Source organism: Camelus ferus, chromosome 14 (genome assembly GCF_009834535.1).
Source record: "Camelus ferus isolate YT-003-E chromosome 14, BCGSAC_Cfer_1.0, whole genome shotgun sequence".
NCBI classification, from domain to species: Eukaryota; Metazoa; Chordata; class Mammalia; order Artiodactyla; family Camelidae; genus Camelus; species Camelus ferus.
The window spans coordinates 26683021-26700549 of record NC_045709.1 but is presented as its reverse complement, the minus strand read 5'-3'; the positions used below and the strand labels follow the sequence as shown (position 1 = coordinate 26700549).

At 52.3% G+C, this 17529-nt stretch overlaps 1 protein-coding gene across 1 annotated transcript in view; it reads left to right on the top strand.

Annotated features, from left to right (window-relative positions):
* Positions 1-17529, top strand: part of COL4A2 (collagen type IV alpha 2 chain) — a 162411-nt gene that overhangs the window by 91972 nt on the left and 52910 nt on the right. The window contains 6 exon segments of the mRNA XM_032496660.1: positions 10128-10262; positions 10349-10393; positions 13395-13511; positions 15282-15353; positions 15696-15731; positions 15837-15899. Of these exon segments, the coding sequence (XP_032352551.1) occupies positions 10128-10262; positions 10349-10393; positions 13395-13511; positions 15282-15353; positions 15696-15731; positions 15837-15899 (468 nt within the window).

The following is a 17529-nucleotide window of genomic DNA, read 5'->3' as shown; positions in this document are numbered from 1 at the left end:
CATGTGTGTCGTATTTCAGATTCCACATATAATGATATGGTATTTGTCTTTCTCTTTCTGACTTACTTCATTTAGTATGACGATCCCCAGGTCCATCCACGTTGCTGCAAATGGCATTACTTTATTCTTTTTTATGGCTGAGAAGTATCCTATTGCCTATGTACACCACAGCTTCTCTACCCAGCCCTCTGTTGATGGACATCTAGGCTGCTTCCATGTCCTGGTTGTTGTAAAAAATGCTGCTGTGAACTTTGAGCTGCGTGTGTCTGTTTGAGTTATGCTTTCCTCCAGGTTTTAAACCCAAGAGTGGGATTGTTGGATCCTATGGTGACTCTGTTTTTAGTTTTTTAAGGAAACTGCATGCTGTCCTCTATAGTGGCCGCACCAAACCACATTCCCTCCAACAGTATAGGAGGGCTCCCTTCTCTCCACAGCCTCTCCCGCATTTGTTATGTGTAGGCTTTTTAATGGTGGCTGTTCTGACCGTGTGAGGTGTAGACCAGAAAGTCTTGAGGCCCCGGACTTCTCAGCTGATGCTCTGACGGCCAGCCAGGACCAGTCCTGGGACAGGAACCGTTCCTGAGTGATTTTCTCAAGCTCTGAGCCGCGCACGATCACCCGGGATCTTGTTAAGATGCAGGTGGGATTCAGTGGGCAGGGATGATCTCATGAGCTCCAGGGGCTTCCCGTGGCCCCGACGCTCCCTGAAGCCCCTTCGAAATCTGACATTTTGTGAGGCCTTTGGAACAGTACTAGGCTGTCAGTGGTGAAGGGCAGAGATGTGAATTTGAAAAGCGGTGTAATGTTGGTCTAATCTTAAATGGCTCAATTTCCCTGTAAGACTCCTGCTGGAGGGCACGGCTGGTGTTCCTGTACGAGAAGACAGATGTGCTTTTGTGCAGTGATGTGTCAGAAGAGAATATTCTTTGACCAAAACAGAATGAAGCCCATACAATAGGTTAGAAACTTGGGGCTGAGTTTCTGTCTAGTTTCCATGCAGAAGAACTCTGTTAATTACCTTGTCTCCTGCCGCTGTGTGCTGGCCCCACCGCCCAGCACCCCTTCCCTCCCCGCCTTTGACGTCCTTTGCTCTGACATCATTTTCAGGCCTGATGTCAGGTTCCTGCTGGTTCACCCCACCACCACCAGGCTTTTCTGCCTCAGAGTGAGACTCACATTTGCAAGGAAGCTGACTGCGGGGGGTTTGTCTTTATGGAGAACTGGGGTCACCACCAGTGACTGGTGGTGACTCTGAGCAAACTCCGCAGTCTGGCCATCGTGCGGTAGGGGCTGGAGGGGGCTGGGCCATCGGTTCTCGCTGCAGAAGCGCATCCCGGCCGCAGTGAGGACACTGCTGCAGGTGGATGCTGGACCCTGCGCCGGACCCAGGATTAGCAGAAACGTGGGAGGAGCGAGGTTAAAGCCACAGCGCCTTAGCTGCGCGGAACTCGCAGGACAGCTCGGGAGACAGAGCTGACGACACCAAGTGCTGACAAGCCCCTGGAACTCTGACGCATGGCTGGCGGGAACACAACACAGAGCAGCCAGTCTGGAAAACGGTTCTGCAACTTTTTAATAAAGTTAAATGTAAGCTTACCATGTGTCCTGGGGATCTCATTCTTGGATGCTTAAAAAAGCTGTCCAAAAAAAACACCTCACACATGAATGATCATAGCAGCCCGATTCACATTCACCGAACACTGGAAGCAGTTCAGCCGCCCTCCGGGGAGTGACTGGATGGACAACCGTGGCGCCGTGATGCATACGGCAGAACTGTCACGCGTGGCAGGGCGGCGAGGCTCACGGCCCCCGGCGGCGAGACGCGGAGTGCCTCCCGGTGAGGGACAGCCTGGGAGAGGCACAGCCACGCGGCGGGAGGACCACAGTGATCCACAGAGCTTGGGGAGGGGGCTCCGTGGCCAGGGCGCAGCTCGGGGACTTGGGCTGACGCAGCTCTGAGAACGTGTCCCAACTCGCCAGACTAGACCCGAGGAAAGCGAATGTCATTGTGTGTTCATTTGAAAATAAATTTTGAAATCTTAAAAAGGAAGTGAAAACCCCAAATAACTTTAAGGAACATAGAAGAACAGATGAGCAGGTGAAAGCAAGGAGGAAGGCGGAGGGAGCTCACGACTGTCTCCGGACAGCGCGCGCGGAGCTCGGCCGAGCACGCGTCCTGCCCGGGAGCGTTTCAGATGCAGAAGAACGGGTCAAAGAGCTGAGCGCCACAGCCAAGGCGGAACCCTCGCTCACGCTTCATCTTTTTCACTTTGCTGGCCAATTTTTTTTTCCGTAACAGACCCACTTAGGCTAACGCCAGCCTGGGGAATAGTATCCTTGCGTGGGACGGTGTTTAGTCTAAATGCGAAGGAGGTATAACAGCTGGTTCCATTCCTGGTCTGCACACAGATACTAAAAAGTCTCCGAGGCTGCCGGCCTGGCTGATCGGCCCGGCAGGGAGCCGCTGACCAAAGGCCGGGCACATGGTGTCTCCTCTTCCTCCTCCCTCTGGAGGGTGCCTCCCCGGGGCTGCTGGCCGGCTCCCCACAGGGCAGTGACAGAGGCGGGTGTCAGAGCACAGTCTGCACTGCTCCGTGAAGTGACCTAAGATGATGACCTAAGAGGCTGAGGTGAGAGGCTGGCACACGCAGCTGGCCCGTGAAAGTCAGTAGTCTGCGTGGGGGCCGTGCACACAGGCAGCTGCTCTCATTACCAGCCGTTTTATGATTTCAGTGACTCAAGTCGCCTCCCGCCTAACTGTCACTGTCCCATCGGGGCAGCACGACCCGGGGCCACCCTGTATGACACCTCATGATGACGGAAAGGCTGCCTGAGGACCTGCTGTTGATGCTGTTCCATGCCGCCAGCTGCTGGATGAGAAAGGGGGGGAGCCTGACAACCAGAGCCCCAGCGCCAGCTTCTTCCAGCCCATCCCCTGCTCCCCGAGGCCCTCAGCTCACCCAGCCGCACCTCCGTGCCTCCTTGGAAATCACGTCTGTCTGTGGGCCAGGGCCCATGTTTAGGCAAATGAAATGTGCTTATTGCTACAAGCACAGAGGCAATAAAAGGCTTTCCCAGAAAATCAGCTTTTCCAGACTGTGCCAAGCGAAACCACATCTGGACTGTAAAAAGCTCCGCCTCGCACGGCTAAAGCTGCTGTGTTCGACTGCCCTGAGCTGCCTATTTTTAGAATAAGGAGCAGGGTTTTCAGACGTCTTGGTCTTATAGGTGGAGAACCAGAGAACCCATTCTTTTTCTTTGCTTTAAAGTGTGAATTTGCCCAAGTCAAATAACTTCAGATAGAATGACACAGAGCATCTGACAGTTATAGGGGCCACCCTCTTTTTGTTTTTTATGAAAATCGTGTATAAGGGAAACCGATGACAGCCGAAGGGTATCTTCTGCGCCTGAGGCTAGCCTGGTCCTGCCCCACTTCCCTCCCACTGTCCTGTGGGCTGTGGGCTGGGTGGTCCTGGTTCCTCTCAGGACCACACTTGGACAGACCAGCTTCCAGACAAGGAAAGCAGGGTCTTGGTTTCTTCAGACCTTTTCGCTTCCCTGGCAGACACTTTTAAAAAGCATTTGGCTAGACATTTTCAGTATATCATTTTACCAGCGTCCTCTCTCCTTCCATTTCTAAATGTCATCTGTCTTGTAAATTCACTGGTAAGAATGTGCCAGAAGGCCTTGGCCATATGCACTGTACCTGTGAACTTCAGAGACTGTCTTCTTAATCTCTGCTGCCTTCACGGTCAAGTGTATTGAGGTGTAGTTTACATACAGTTCTGTGAATATCGGGAAATATGTCCAGCCGTGTAACAGCCACCAAGGTCATGGTATAAAACGGGTCTGTGTCCGAAGTTTCCTTGTGCCCTCTGTAGATGGCCCCCTCCCTCCTCCTGCAGCCCTAGCACTCGCTTCTCTCTAGAACGTCACCTGAACAGGATAGTAGGTGACATCGTACAAACAGGACGGGCAGGATGCAGCCTTGTGTCTGGCTTCCTTCACTTCCTCACTGGTGCACACATCAGATAATCAGATAGCTTCTTCCTTTTTATTGCTAAGTAGTATTCCATTCTGTGCCTGGACCACGGTTTGTTTATCCACTCAGCTGATGGTCACCCAGGTGGTTTCCAGTTTTGAGCTAAAATAAATTGAGCCACTGTGAACCCTGACCTGCAGGTCTTGGCTTTAGCCACCCTGTTCTGCGTGCCCGCCCGCAGTGACTGAGGCTCCCGGCCGGTCCGCGCCCTCTCCAGCGCTTGGCGTGGCCAGTTCTCTCCGGGTGTGTCAGCCATTCCTGCAGCCGCAGGTGCACCTTATTCTGATCTAATTTCCTTTCCCTCCTGGCCGACACTGCTGGCCCCTTTCATGCCCCTGTTTTCCATCTGCACCTCTTCTGTGATGCAGGGTCTGTTCAGATCATTTGCCAGCTTTTCCGATCAGGTTGTTTGTGGCCCTACTGTTGGTTTCTGGGAGTTCTTTCTGCAGAAGGGACGAAAGTCATTTGTCACATGTGTGTCTTGTGAGTATTTCTCCCCGTCTGCTTTTCATTTTAAACGATGTCCTCTTTACTGAAGTGTAGTAGCTTAAACATTGTGTTGCTTTCTGGTGCGCGGCATCATGCTTCCACCATATGTGTATACAGTGTTCCTTTCCACAGTCTTTCTCGTTACAGGCGGTTACAGGCTGCTGAAGGCAGCTCCCTGTGCTGCACGGCAGGCCTTGCTGGTTCTCTGTGTCACACACAGCAGTGTCTGTCTGCTAATCCCAGGCTCCTGACTTATCCTTGCCCCCACCCCCGGTAACCAGAAGTTTGTTTTCTGTATGGGTGAGTCTGTTTCTGTTAAACAGTATCTTTTGAACATCAATTCTTTTAAATCTTATCAACATTTTTCCTCTGATGGTTTGTGATTTTTGCGTCTTGTCTGAGCAGCCTTTGCCTCAGCCCAGGTCACACCCTGTGTTTGCTTCTGGAAGTGGCAGCGTGTTAGCCCTTGCGTGCAGGTCTGTGCTCTGTTTTGACTGCAGGTTTGTGTGCAGAGCCGGGTGAGGGTCCAGGGTTCTTCCTTTCCCTGTGGAAGTGATTTCCTTTTCCCCCACACGCCCTCCAGTCTGGGCCAGTTTTGGGGAGAGGACAGCAGGAGTTCCAGGAGGCCATTAATTCTTACTGAGGAGTAAGTGGAACCCTTCGTAGGACTGGTACCCAGGGCGGGACTAAGGCTTCGTTATGTTAGTAGGAAGCTAAGGGAGAAGGTCCGTCTTGCCTGGCAGAGGCAGTTGGCTGCCACTGACAGGTGGTGGTTGTGTGCGTCACATGCTGTGTGTATGTGTGTGGGGGGGTATTGACCCATATACAACCATCAGCTGGGAATGAGGTGTTAACTCACTCTGCCAGGTGGTCAGAGCTGCTCACAGATGCTAACGACCATCCCTCGGAAGGCTAAAGGATTCCGAAATTCAGCTGAACAAATGATTTTCCTGATTCCTAAAAAAAATAGTCCTTTTGGGCCATTTGACCTGTTCTTGAACGTGTGTGAACAGCTCACAGAGTGAGCTGGGACCTGGGCCGGAATCCCCGGGGGTCACCGAGAGCCGCAGCAGTGGAAGGCCGGGAGGGCGCGGACCCGAGGAAGGGAGGGGCGCCTGGGCCTGGAGAGGATGCAGTGTGTCTGGAGGAGCGCCCGGGGCCCATAGAAGGCGACACAGGAAGAGCACACGCGGGAAGGAGGAGGGCTTCCTACTATTCAGGTGCCGGCCGGCCAGGCGTGGAAGCCTGTTCCACCAGGAACGTGTGGTCCCGTGGATTCAAAGTCCTGCTGGGCAGGGAAGCAGGCTTTATCCTTGGGAACATCTCTTTGTCCTCCCGGTACTGCTCGCTTACCCAAGGCCAACACTGAGGGTAAGGAGCTCTGAATGGAAACAGGCACCCCCCTGGGGGTGCTTGAATGCAAGGCCCAGTTTCTCGGGGCTTCGACTCCCCACAGTCTTCTACCCTTAGGTTAGAGGCTGAGGTGGTGGAGTTCTTCCTTGATCTGATTATATTTTGCCGCTTTTCTCAGAAGTGAAAATTCCAAGCCTTCGCAAGTGTCTCAGGACTCCGAGCACATTCCCTCCGCGGTGGTGGCATTTAAGCAATGTGTGCTCAGGCTGGACACGTTCCCTGCCCCTCCCAGACTTCAGCTCCGAAGGCTGAGCCCTGGGCGTCCCACACAGACTCCAAGGGCGGTTTCAAAGAGGCGGAGGCTGTGTGCGCCCCTCCCTCCGTCCCTGCAGCTCAAAGTCCCTCCCTTCTTGCAGGTGTCGCTGAAACTTAAGACCAAGAAAATCTAGCCAAGGATAGTCTTCAACGAGCATAAATGTTAGGTTTCCCTCTGCCCAACTCAGGAAGCCCGACCTTTCTTCTGAGATCCAACTTCATGCTTAAGAGATTTTTCTCATTAAGAGAGACCTGCCTCCGCCCTCCGGAGGAGAACGTCAGCAGGGGGTGGGGGTCGTGCCAGGATTCTCCAGCTGTGCAGTGAACCCTCCGGGACCGTGTTCAGTGCAGCCCCTGGAGGGCCGGCCTGGGCCTGAGAACCTGCATTTCTTGAAAGTTCCCCGGTGGTGCTGACGCAGCTTGGGGACCTCACTTCCAGCAGCAAGGGTGTCATGGAAGGTGGAATCCGCCCCCCTCCCCAGACTTAAATGCATCAGTCACCTCTTCACACCGAGCCCTCCAGACCCCCGTTGTCTCTCCTTTCAAGTGGGGGTGACGCCAGCTTCATGGAGGTCCTGGGGACAAAATGAAACAAACCACTCTTTTAAACCTTTCACAGTGTTTTATCCCGGGAGGTGCAGGACTGCAAGATCCTGCCAGTGTCCTGCTTCCTGGGCAGTGATACATCCATACGAGTCAGCTCCCTGCGGGGCAGGGGCCCCACTCCTGGGCTTACAGCTCCCTTCTACGACGTCTGCTGGCTTTAAGAAGTATTTTGCAGAAATATTTTTATCAAGTATATTGCGGGACTTTTAGGGGCTTTAGAAATTTATGCAAAGACTTTTAAGCTAGAGTCCCACTCTGTCTGGGGTAATTTTTATTTTTAACATCACTTGGTACAAAAAGAAAGGAAGAGACGGAAATAACTTTTCCAATCGGGACTTTTCAGCTGAGGCTGGGAGTTGCTGAAGGTCGTTAGGACAGAGGGAAATCCTTCCGTTACCGAGCACTTCAGCTGCCCTTTGCAAACACCCAAGGTGCCCTGGTGGGCAGGGCATCCCAGGGGAAACCTCATCCCTGATGACCAAAGCAGGCACACCAAGGGCCTTGGACCTTGACGTAAGTCCCAGCAATGCAGGGTTTGCACCGAGGGCGGGACTGAGGGTCCAGTCCTGGGGGATGAGGGTGGATTTCAGATCCCTCCACGGTCCTGGCTCTTCCCTGGGGCGGAAGCTGGAGGGAGCTTTGTGAAATGTTCCATCTGTCAGAAGCCTGAGATGAGCTCTTCATGGGGACACCATTTCCCCACCCTCTTAGGATGGCTATAATTTTTTAAAGATGTAAAACAACAAATTCTGGTGGGAATGTGGAGAAACCAGGAGCCCTCAGGCCTCGGCGGCGGGGACGTACAGCGGGGCGGCCGTGGAGGGAAGCAGCACGGCAGGGCCTCCAGCAGGGACGGCGTTTCCACGCGATACAGCAGTGCCCCTCCTGAGTTCGGACCCAAAACAGCTGAAAACGGGACTCAAGCGGAGCAGCATGTGTGCGTCCAGAGCAGCTCTGCCCACGGCAGACCGGTTTATCCAGGCCGTGGAATACGGTTCAGCCATGAAAATGGGTGAAAGACGGATACGTGCGGCAGCGTGGACGAGCCTCGAGGACATTACGTTCAGTGAAAGAAGCTGGACAGGAAGGGCCGCTCAGCCCACACCTGATTCCGTTTATAGGAAATGCCCAGAATGGGAAAACCCCACGGACGCCGAGTGCGGGCCGGTGGGCACTGGCGCGTAGGGGTCAGAAACGACGGCCCGGCGGGCCGGGGGTCTCCTCTCGGGGAGCTGGAGACATTTGGAACCAGCTAGACGTGGTGGCGAGAGGACACTGTGACGGTGCCCGAGGCCACCGTGGAACGGCTGGTTTCATGATGTGGGAGTTCACCTCATGCCGTACAAGAGAAAAACGTGACATTCCAGAAAAGGCAAGGCTGGGATCTTACTCCCAAGGTCACACTTCCCATCCCAGAAACAGAAGTTAAAAAGAAGTGCACTGACAATGGGAGGAAAGCGAGGACGTGATGCCAGCAGGCAGCCTCCCCAGGGGAGGGGCCCGAGGAGAGGCTGACGCCTGCCGGGCAGATGAGGGTTTCCTCAGTACGAGGCGTGTGTTCCCTCTAGGTTAGTGGTACACGGTCCCTCCTCGTTGGCCCTGTGGAGCCACCCTTCCCCGGAGAAGGATGTAGTTTATGGACAGTAGAAGTGACCGTGCTGGCCAGGAACGCTTCATCCCCCAAAGCTTGCTCCCCGCAACGCTGGCACACGCCACGGCTCCAGCGGTCGGGGAACTTGGAGGCTGGGGGGCACGGTAACTGATCAGGGAAGACTCTATGCGAAGAGCCACAAACACAACACAAATGAGCACAGCCAAGGAACAGCCGTAAAAGTCTGGATCAAAGCATGTTTTGTCCCCAAACTTACAGCCAGCGCAGCCTCCCGAGCCCCCTGAGTGTTAGACAAGGCTGAGCCTGCGTGTCACGTGCCCACGGTCAGGGGTGTCTGTCCTTCATCACAACCCTCCTCAACCACCTTTTCCCACATTCTTCAAAGACATTCAAGAACCCCCTTTTTAATCTTTTTATTTTTATGAAGAATTTTTTTGCTGTAGAAAGAATTTTTGTATGTTTTTGTGGTACAACACACACAACACAAAAGGTGCCGTCTTACCCACGTGTGTACAGTTCAGTGGCGTTAAGCACATTTGCATTTTGCACAGCCGTTATCACCATGCGTCTCCCCGAGCTGAAAGTCTGTCCCCATTAAGTGCCCACGCCCCTCCCCACCCTAGGAACCCATGTCCCACGCTGTCTCCGTGAACGTGACGACTCTAGGGGCCTCGTATTCGTGGACTCAGACAGTATTTGTCCTTTGGGGGATGGCTTCTGTCACTCAGTGTCATGTCCTCACAGTTCACCCACGTTGTAGTGTGTGTCAGAATTTCCGTCCTTTTTAAGGTGAATGATAGTGCCTTGTCTGGATGGACCACACTGTGTTTATCCATCATCTGTCAGCGACACTTTGCTTCCACCTTTTGGCTGTTGTGGAAATGCTGCAGCGAGCGTGGGTGTAGAAAGTTTCCACTGTCAGTCCTTTTGAGTGCTGTCCCAGAGGCGCAACTGTGGGTCACACGGTGATTCTCTGCTTAGTGTCCTGCAGAGCCACCATACTGCCTTCCGCCCGCAGTGACTGCACCATGCACACTCCCACCAACAGAGCACAAGGGTTCCAACTTCACTTCTGCGCCGACATGTGATTCTGTCTTTTTTTTTTTAAATAATAACCATCCTAATGGATATGACTAATATTTTATATATTTCAGAAAACTTTTATCTTTTTCTCCGTGCAGGCACACACACACACACACGTGTGTGTGTGTGTGTGTGTGTGTGCGTGTGTGTGTGTGTGTGAGAACAGGAGGACACATTATCTAATTACTGAAGCATCTGGGGATCACTTTGATATCTGGACACAATTTAAGTTCCCATACCTATTGTATGCATTATACTGAGATAGAAATAAAATCGTAGAAATTTGTTTGAAACTTACTTTCTTTTACACTGAAAGGGCTGTTTTTAAACTGCCAAATAAGTTGAATCTCTCATCTCAATCCAATATGAGCATTTCACAAAAAACCTCTTTTGTAATTTAGGATAATTTTTCCTCGCATTTAATATTTTTCCCTTTAAACTCGGTTTTTCCTTTCTTAGCCAGAACTCACTTTGTGGCCACCACGGCAGCAGATGGGGTTCACGTATAACGTGCTCCGAAGATGCTAGCGGTTTAAGGAGGGAACCTGTGGTTTCAGAAGCAAGGCTGCTGCAGATGCGCATGCGTTGTTACTGATGATAGAAACTGAACGTGTGCTGTTTCTACAGGGCCAGCCAGGGCCAGTGGGCCCCCAGGGATACAACGGGCCCCCCGGCTTGCAAGGATTCCCAGGACTGCAGGGCCGCAAAGGTGACAAGGGCGAGAGGGGGGCTCCCGGCATCACAGGACCAAAGGGAGACGTGGTACGTACGGGAGCCGTGGCTGCTTCTCTCGTTGTGTGAAGGGCGGGCGCCTTGGCCGTCATTCAGCTTGTCTGCCTTCTTTATAGGGAGCAAGAGGTGTTTCTGGATTCCCTGGTGCCGACGGAATTCCTGTAAGTCTTTCGTTAAGATAAGAATTTTAAAACGTTGGAGGAAAACAGTTCTGCACTGGCGAAGCCACGTGCTTCTGATGTGCAGAAACGTGTCTAGCTGGACGTGTCGTGTCATGGGCTCTGGGTGCACATTTTTTCCTCCTGGAACCCAGTCAAGTATTGGACAGACCGTTTCCTTTTTAAACGTTCCTCTGGACTTGGCTTCAGAGCTGAGGCCGCTCCGCCGCGACTGGACGTTGCTTTGTATCGAACAGCTGCCGCACCGCTCGGGCGTGCTCTACAAACAGCCTTAAAATCTTAAAATCCGGCTCGACCCCCAGAGCCACCTGAACGTCTTGGTCCAGCCGGGAGCCTGGACGCCTCGGCGCTGGTGTGGCGCCTGTCTTTGTAGTGGCCACACATAAATGAGAAGACAGAGACATGCTCGGTCCGTGAGAAAATCTCAAGATGCAATAAAATGTGTTTTTCTAACCTAGTTTACTTTACTTCTTGTGGCAGAAGAAAATAAACAGGGCAGCTGACTCACAGCCTCCTTCACGGGGTCCTTGAGATTTCCCAGGGCCCCCTCCAGGCCCCCGCCTCCGGCATGAATGTGTTTATCGCACATTCAGACCCACCCCACCCGCCTACTGCTGAAGTCGGAGGCCATCTGCTTCAGGAACGTCAGACACAGACGGCTGTCTGGGCCCTTACCCGACACACGTGGTCTGTCGCGAGTCACACGCACATGCGCACACGCACATCCTCACCCCCAGGTGGCAGGAGCGGGGCTGCCCCTGGCAGGAGAAGAGAGGACGGGCCGAGTGGACAGCAGCCCCAGGGAATTCGTGCTTTTTCTTCGGATCTCCAGCCCCACATTCAAGGAGACCTCTGCCCTAGAAGGAAGTAATCGGAGGCAAAGAAAGGAAGCCACACTTACCAAGACGTGAGACCTACGTGGCTGGTGATCCTGAGTGTTGCCCAGCTGGGGGCTCAGTTACAACACACGGCTGTGAACACACACGGAAACAACTCTCACGTTAGTTAGCATCTTGGCAAACTGGCAGAGCTGAAGAATCCGCAGATCTCAAGGGTTAAACAAATAATGAAACTATTTCCCTACTCACTGCCTCAAATGAAATCACCCATTTTTAAATTACTTTTTTGGACACTTGGGACCATTCCTCGGGGCTGTCTTCTGGAAGTCGAAGTGTGAGTTTTAAATGGAGTTGACATCATGGAAAAGCACTCTAACGGATCCTTGTCATAGTTGACTTCGTTTTTCCACTTCATCCACATTTACTGTCAGGAGCAAATACTTCACAAATGAGGGAGGAAGTCGCCATCTGTCATCTGGGGACATCATGGTAAACAGATGCCTGGTGGTTTTCTACAGAATCTGAGTTCTGCTAAAGAAAATCCTTGAACTGCAGAAAATCCAGTAGATCCTACACTGAATTAACTGAAACCCACCTGCCGCTCCTGAGACGTTAATGGAAGCAGAGGTTGAGGGACCAGCGCAGGTTTAGCTGTTCAGAATCGTGTACAGAAAGTGATGTGCAGTACAATCTCAGCACCGCATCATACAGAAATGGGCCTAATCAGATGGTGAACAAGAGACGGACGTTCCGCTCAACATAAGTGAAATTTTTCTTTGAAGGACAATTTCCAACTAAGATCCGGTTGGCATGCAATTCTCTGACTTAGGTCAGAACGACCAGCAGCGGACGGTAACTCCGGAGAAGGCGAAGGAGCTCGGCGGCGGGTTCTGAGGGAAGCACCACGAATCCCAAGGCTCCTGAGCAGAACGCCCGCAGACCTTGATTCCTGTGGCTGAATCCGAAGGTCAGCTTTTAGAGGCCCCTGAAAAGGACGACTTTACTTAGAAGACCAAAAAGCAGCTGGCCCTCTAACAGCCAGGGAACCTGTGCTCTATGACAGTCCTGAGACGGTCAGAGCCTCTCTGGTCCACCAGAGGGTCAGCTGGAAGTCCTGTTGTATCTCTTACCCGGTGGCACCAGTTCAGGCAGTGCCTCTGAACATCCAGAGCAAAGAGATGTGCAAACAAAAGAAAGAGTCTCCTGTTCTTACCGTATTTCTTAGTATCATTCCAGGTACAGCCACGACGTGGGGGGCTTGTTCGTCTACCTTGCAACTTTCCAGATTTCTCATGGTACATCCAAAAGACAGGCTGCTGGCCTCAGAGATCACTCTGGGATGTGGATTTGGTCTATGATCAAGAAAACCAAAGTTTTAAAGGAATTGCACACAAGAAAGCTTATATCTAAACATTTATTGTGTAGAGAAACAGCAAACAGGCTGCGGTCTTGCAGTGCATAAACTGCAGATTATTAACCCAAGCCTCCACGTCTCCAGAACCAGACGGATGCGGTCGAGGGACCCCGACTTAGCCTGGCCGTCAGTAATTCCAAAGACACGTGATCACGTGGCCTTCCCTCCCCCACCTGACGCCTCAGAGCACCTGACTTGCCGTCTATTCATGTCTAAAAGCTAAAAGGTCATGTCCCCAAAAAGGTAAACGAGGAAAGCAGCCCTCCTGCCACGGCGCGAAGGAAGTCCCCCTGAGGGTGGCACGTGCATTTGGACCCGGGTTTCTCCTTCTTCATCCGGAGTTTGGTTGGGCACAGCTAACCTTGTTGTCCGCAGCAGCAGCGGCTTCCAGAACGTTTTTCTAGAATTTTTAAATCTACACTCTCCTGCTCCAGCTGAAACAGCCCTCCCCTCTCCCCGGCGAGGCCAGGCAGGAGAAACCCCGAGACGGGTTTACCACACCCTGGGGGAAACAGAACTTGGTCCCAAAGCCCCTCCCTGGCTTAGCACAACACTCGTGTGCCTTTGGGTACTCAGTTTTTCGTTCATTCACTGGTTCATTTCAAGTGGTCTCTGCCCTTGGACTCACACCAGGGGTGTCTCTCATGAGACGACTAGAAACTGTTTCATCAGAGTTTCGTGCAAACTAAGCACCTGAGGGCTGCAGACTGACTCCCTTTCCTGTGTCCAGGGGCACCCGGGGCAAGGCGGGCCCAGAGGACGACCCGGCTATGATGGCTGCAACGGGACCGTGGGCGACGCAGGCTACGCAGGACCCGTGGGCCCAGACGGCTTCCCCGGGGCCCCCGTAAGTAGGAGCGCCACTGGCCCGCTGCTCGGCTCTAGGATCCGGATGGCGGACATGCTGAAAGGTCCCCTGAACTCGCTTTCAGAAGGCCCCCAAGGGGACCCTCTGGAGAAGCTGTCTTAGAGACGCGCTGGGGGCGGGGGCTGCGTCCTGTTCTCAGGACAGTAGTGGGGCAGGCACCTGCAAAACCGTGGCCCGCTCTCCTTGGGTCGTGGCCCAGAGAAGCGCATGTCCCTGCTGGTGCTCCTTGCAGACACCAGGCGTGCTTTCCCTGGATTCAGACAGCCCTACTTTCCGATGCATTCTTTGGTAGAAAATAGTGGGTTTGGTTTACGTGGCTTACTCCTGTGGTCTCCCAAGTGTGCCTTCATTTCCTCCCAGGCTCTGATTCAAATTCATTGCAAATGGGGAGGGTGTAGCTCAGTGGCTAAGCACATGCTCAGCATGCACGAGGTCCTGGGTTCCATCCTCAGTCCCTCCATTAAAATGAATAATTTTTTCAGTGAATAATAGTGTAATAGTGAACTAAAAGTTTAAAAAGCTTAAACCTTGACAAAATTCTCTATTAATCGCCATCTTTAGTAGATTCTAAAATCCTCTGTGATGTGAAGGAACAGTGAGGTTCCCCAGCACATACAATGCTGACTTTATTTTTCTTAATGGAAGAGCTTTCATATAATGATCTATTTCGTGGCCTCATTCCATTGTTAGGGACTTAGCAAAAAACCTTGAAATATTTTTCAGTACTATATTGCTACCCTCTTACCACCAATATATTGCAAATTCAGGGTTAAACTAACATTTTTTGGTAAAACTTTTTATTAAAAAAAAAAACATTTTGAGCTGGAGGAAGAGCAGCCCTAACACCCTTCACTGCGTTTCCCGGAAGCTGGTGGACCTCTGGCTGCACTCACACCTCTGTCTTCTGGCTCCTTTACTGGACGTAAAGGACGTTTCTTTTTCAACTTCTCAGTGAGCTACAGTGTGTTCTAGACTATTCTAATACCATAGGTTTCGCTATCAATAAATACATCTACCACCTTAAAATTTGGTTTCATATGTAAGTATTAAAAGATGTTTGTACACATGCTTTGTGTGTGTTTAACAAAATTGCACTTATTTTTAATGGAAGTACTGTCAGTTACAATGTGTCAGTTTCTGGTGGACAGCGTCATGTCCCAGCCATGCATGTATATACGTATATTTGTTTTCATTTTCTTTTCCATTAAAAGTTATTACAAGATATCGAATAGAGCTCCCTGTGCTATACAGAAGATATTTGTTTTTTATGTTTTTATACATAGTGGTTAACATTTGCAAATCTAGACTCCCAAATTTATCCCTTCCCACCCCAATTCCACTTTTAAAGGGTGACCCAGGACCTCTCCTGCGAATGGTGCTCAGAGTGAATGTGTTGACATCTTCAGTCCACAAATGCCAAAGGAAACACAGAGTGGTATTATTACAAAGAGAAGGAACAGGCTGGCAGAGGAAAGGATTTGTTTACTGAACGTTCACTTGGGTTTTGAAAGTAACGTAAACCCTGTATTTCCATTTTAACCTCAAAGAAAGATGCGGCTGGGTGAGCACAAAAGCCCCACCCTGGCGGTTGAAGGCACACTGATGATCGGAGAGACCCAGCGAAGCCATGAGAACAGCCAGACCTTGCTTGTAAAAGGAACAAGTAACCCTTCAAATTACCATCGCTGCTCTGAATGCTAACGGATCATTTTTCCATTTCTTCTTCCTATGGTTTTTGTGCTAATCTAGGGGCCCCAAGGACCCAAAGGTCAGAAAGGCGAACCCTACGCCCTGTCCAGGGAGGACCGTGACAAATACAGGGTAAGTCTTACCCTGGGAGAGGTGGGGGCGTGGCCGCGCATCCCAGTGTCAATTCCCCATCATCGAGGTTAACTTGCAGGTGAACTCAGGGTGGAGGGGGCAGAGGGTGGCGGAATAATCCAAAATCACAATGGTGCCCTTCAGGCTGATTTCAGTCTTACACTCATTGTGGGTGCAGCTTTTCCCAGGTCCCCGACACTCCAGACACCTGGGTGATTACACGGCTGACTCCTGGGAAGGCAGATGCACTTTGCACGCTCATTTCCAACATTGGAATAAAATGTAACTAAATCTGATGATGCTTAAAAGCTAGAACTCTTAAGGTTATTTCTTCTCAATTAGGGGGAACCTGGAGGGCCCGGACTGGTCGGTTTCCAGGTAAGCGTTGTTTTCATCAGAGAAGAGTCCAAGCGGAACCGTGAGAATCAGGACCCCAAGCACCGCCTGCCTCTGCTAACAGCCCTCTCTGGTTGCCTGTCCTAGGGGCCCCCTGGCCGCCCTGGGCCTGTGGGGCAGATGGGTCCGGTTGGAGCTCCAGGAAGACCAGTAAGTACGGGGCTCATGTGTTCGTCCTTGACGTTGTCAAGACATTCTCCAGAGAGGCAGCTCCTTTAGCTGCAGGTGCTGGTGGCAGCCTCACGATGCAGCTCTGACGCTGGCGGTCACCAGAGAAAACGTACGGCACGCGCTTTGCCCTTTGCACACATTGCCGCCATCGAGGCGGAAGAGTGAGGACCCAGAGCGTGCGGTCACCAGATCATTGCCAGCTAGGTCAGATCTGACCTGGGGTTGGCTGGGTGCCCTCCTAGTCATGCACAGGCTCTCCCAGCCCCACACCTAACCAGCTGACAAGGGCTCATTCCTGGCAAAGCAGACCGAGCCCAACAGATCGATAAGGAGGAAATGGACTCTGCTGGACATGGCCATTCAAGCAGGTGCACCACACCTGGCACGGCCATTAGAGCAAGTGCCCTGCACCTGGACGTGGCCATCATCGGCGAGATATTGGCCAGCAATAAACAAAGTGGCCCTAGTGCCCCACCTGAGTGGCCGTCCACAGGTGTTCCCTCCTCCTGCAAATCAAATAATAGAGTGAAGTGGGACAGGTCAAATGCTTAGATGAAGGAGGACTTGCTGCAAGGAGGGGAGGGGAGGAACAGAGCCGCCAGGACCCGGGCAGCCATGGGCCCCCGCCCCCCGACACAAGGGACCCGAAGATGAATTGATTTCCCCAAACTCTGACTCTCTCATTGCTGTCAGTTTTTATTAGTAAGGCAAACTGGCCTTAAGTTACTCAATGGGAGCTTTTGGCTCCGGGGGAGGAGCCCTCCTCCGAGAAAACCACCGCTCACAGTTGAGGCGGCTCTCGACGGAGGCTGCGCTGCCGGCTTCTCCACAGAAACTGAGAAGCGGGGCGGGGGGGGGGGGGCAGCGTGTCTGGGGAGGCGCTGTCACACCAGCAGCTGGGGCGGGAGTGCTCACGCGCTTCCTTCGCACTGTCAGTAATTATATAACAATCGTAACTGCCCGTGTTTCTACAAAGCACTTGTCCCTGGGCCCATGGAAGCCATTCTTCCCAGCGGCCCTCTGGCTGTGAGAGATCTGGCCAAACGCCGCGAAGGGAGGCCCGTGCGATGGCGTGCTCCTTGCGCTCCTGCCCCACGCGGCCACCAGCCCACTCACAGCTCACATGCTGCAGGGATGGGGCTGTTGCGCTTTAAGTACACAATCTAGGGAAATACGAAACAGCAGGTTGTCCCGCAGGGTCCTCAGCTGATGTGGCAGCTTCAGGGTCTTCATATGAACCGGGAGACCCCCCACAGCCCCTGCCCTGTCCACTCACTTGTAAGTCAACACAGATTGCTCTTCTAAAGCATTTTTAACACTTCTATCCTTTAAGCTGAATGCTTAGCAGAAAGACATGGGCTGATATTTGCAGGTGGACATTCAGCCCTGCATATTGGCCTGTAGACCGATTTCTGTCCGTGAATGTTTGCCGACCCACCAGTAAAAAGTGTCAGAAGGTGCCCCATGGGGGACCACAGAGAAGGCCAGGAGCAGCAGTCTTTGCAGCAATGGGTCCTGGGAACTTGCAAAGCAAACACAATAGGACACGGGTCAAATCAGAAGTCTCAGCTCAGAAAAGCAAACCAGAAACAGCTGTGCGTAGACCGCC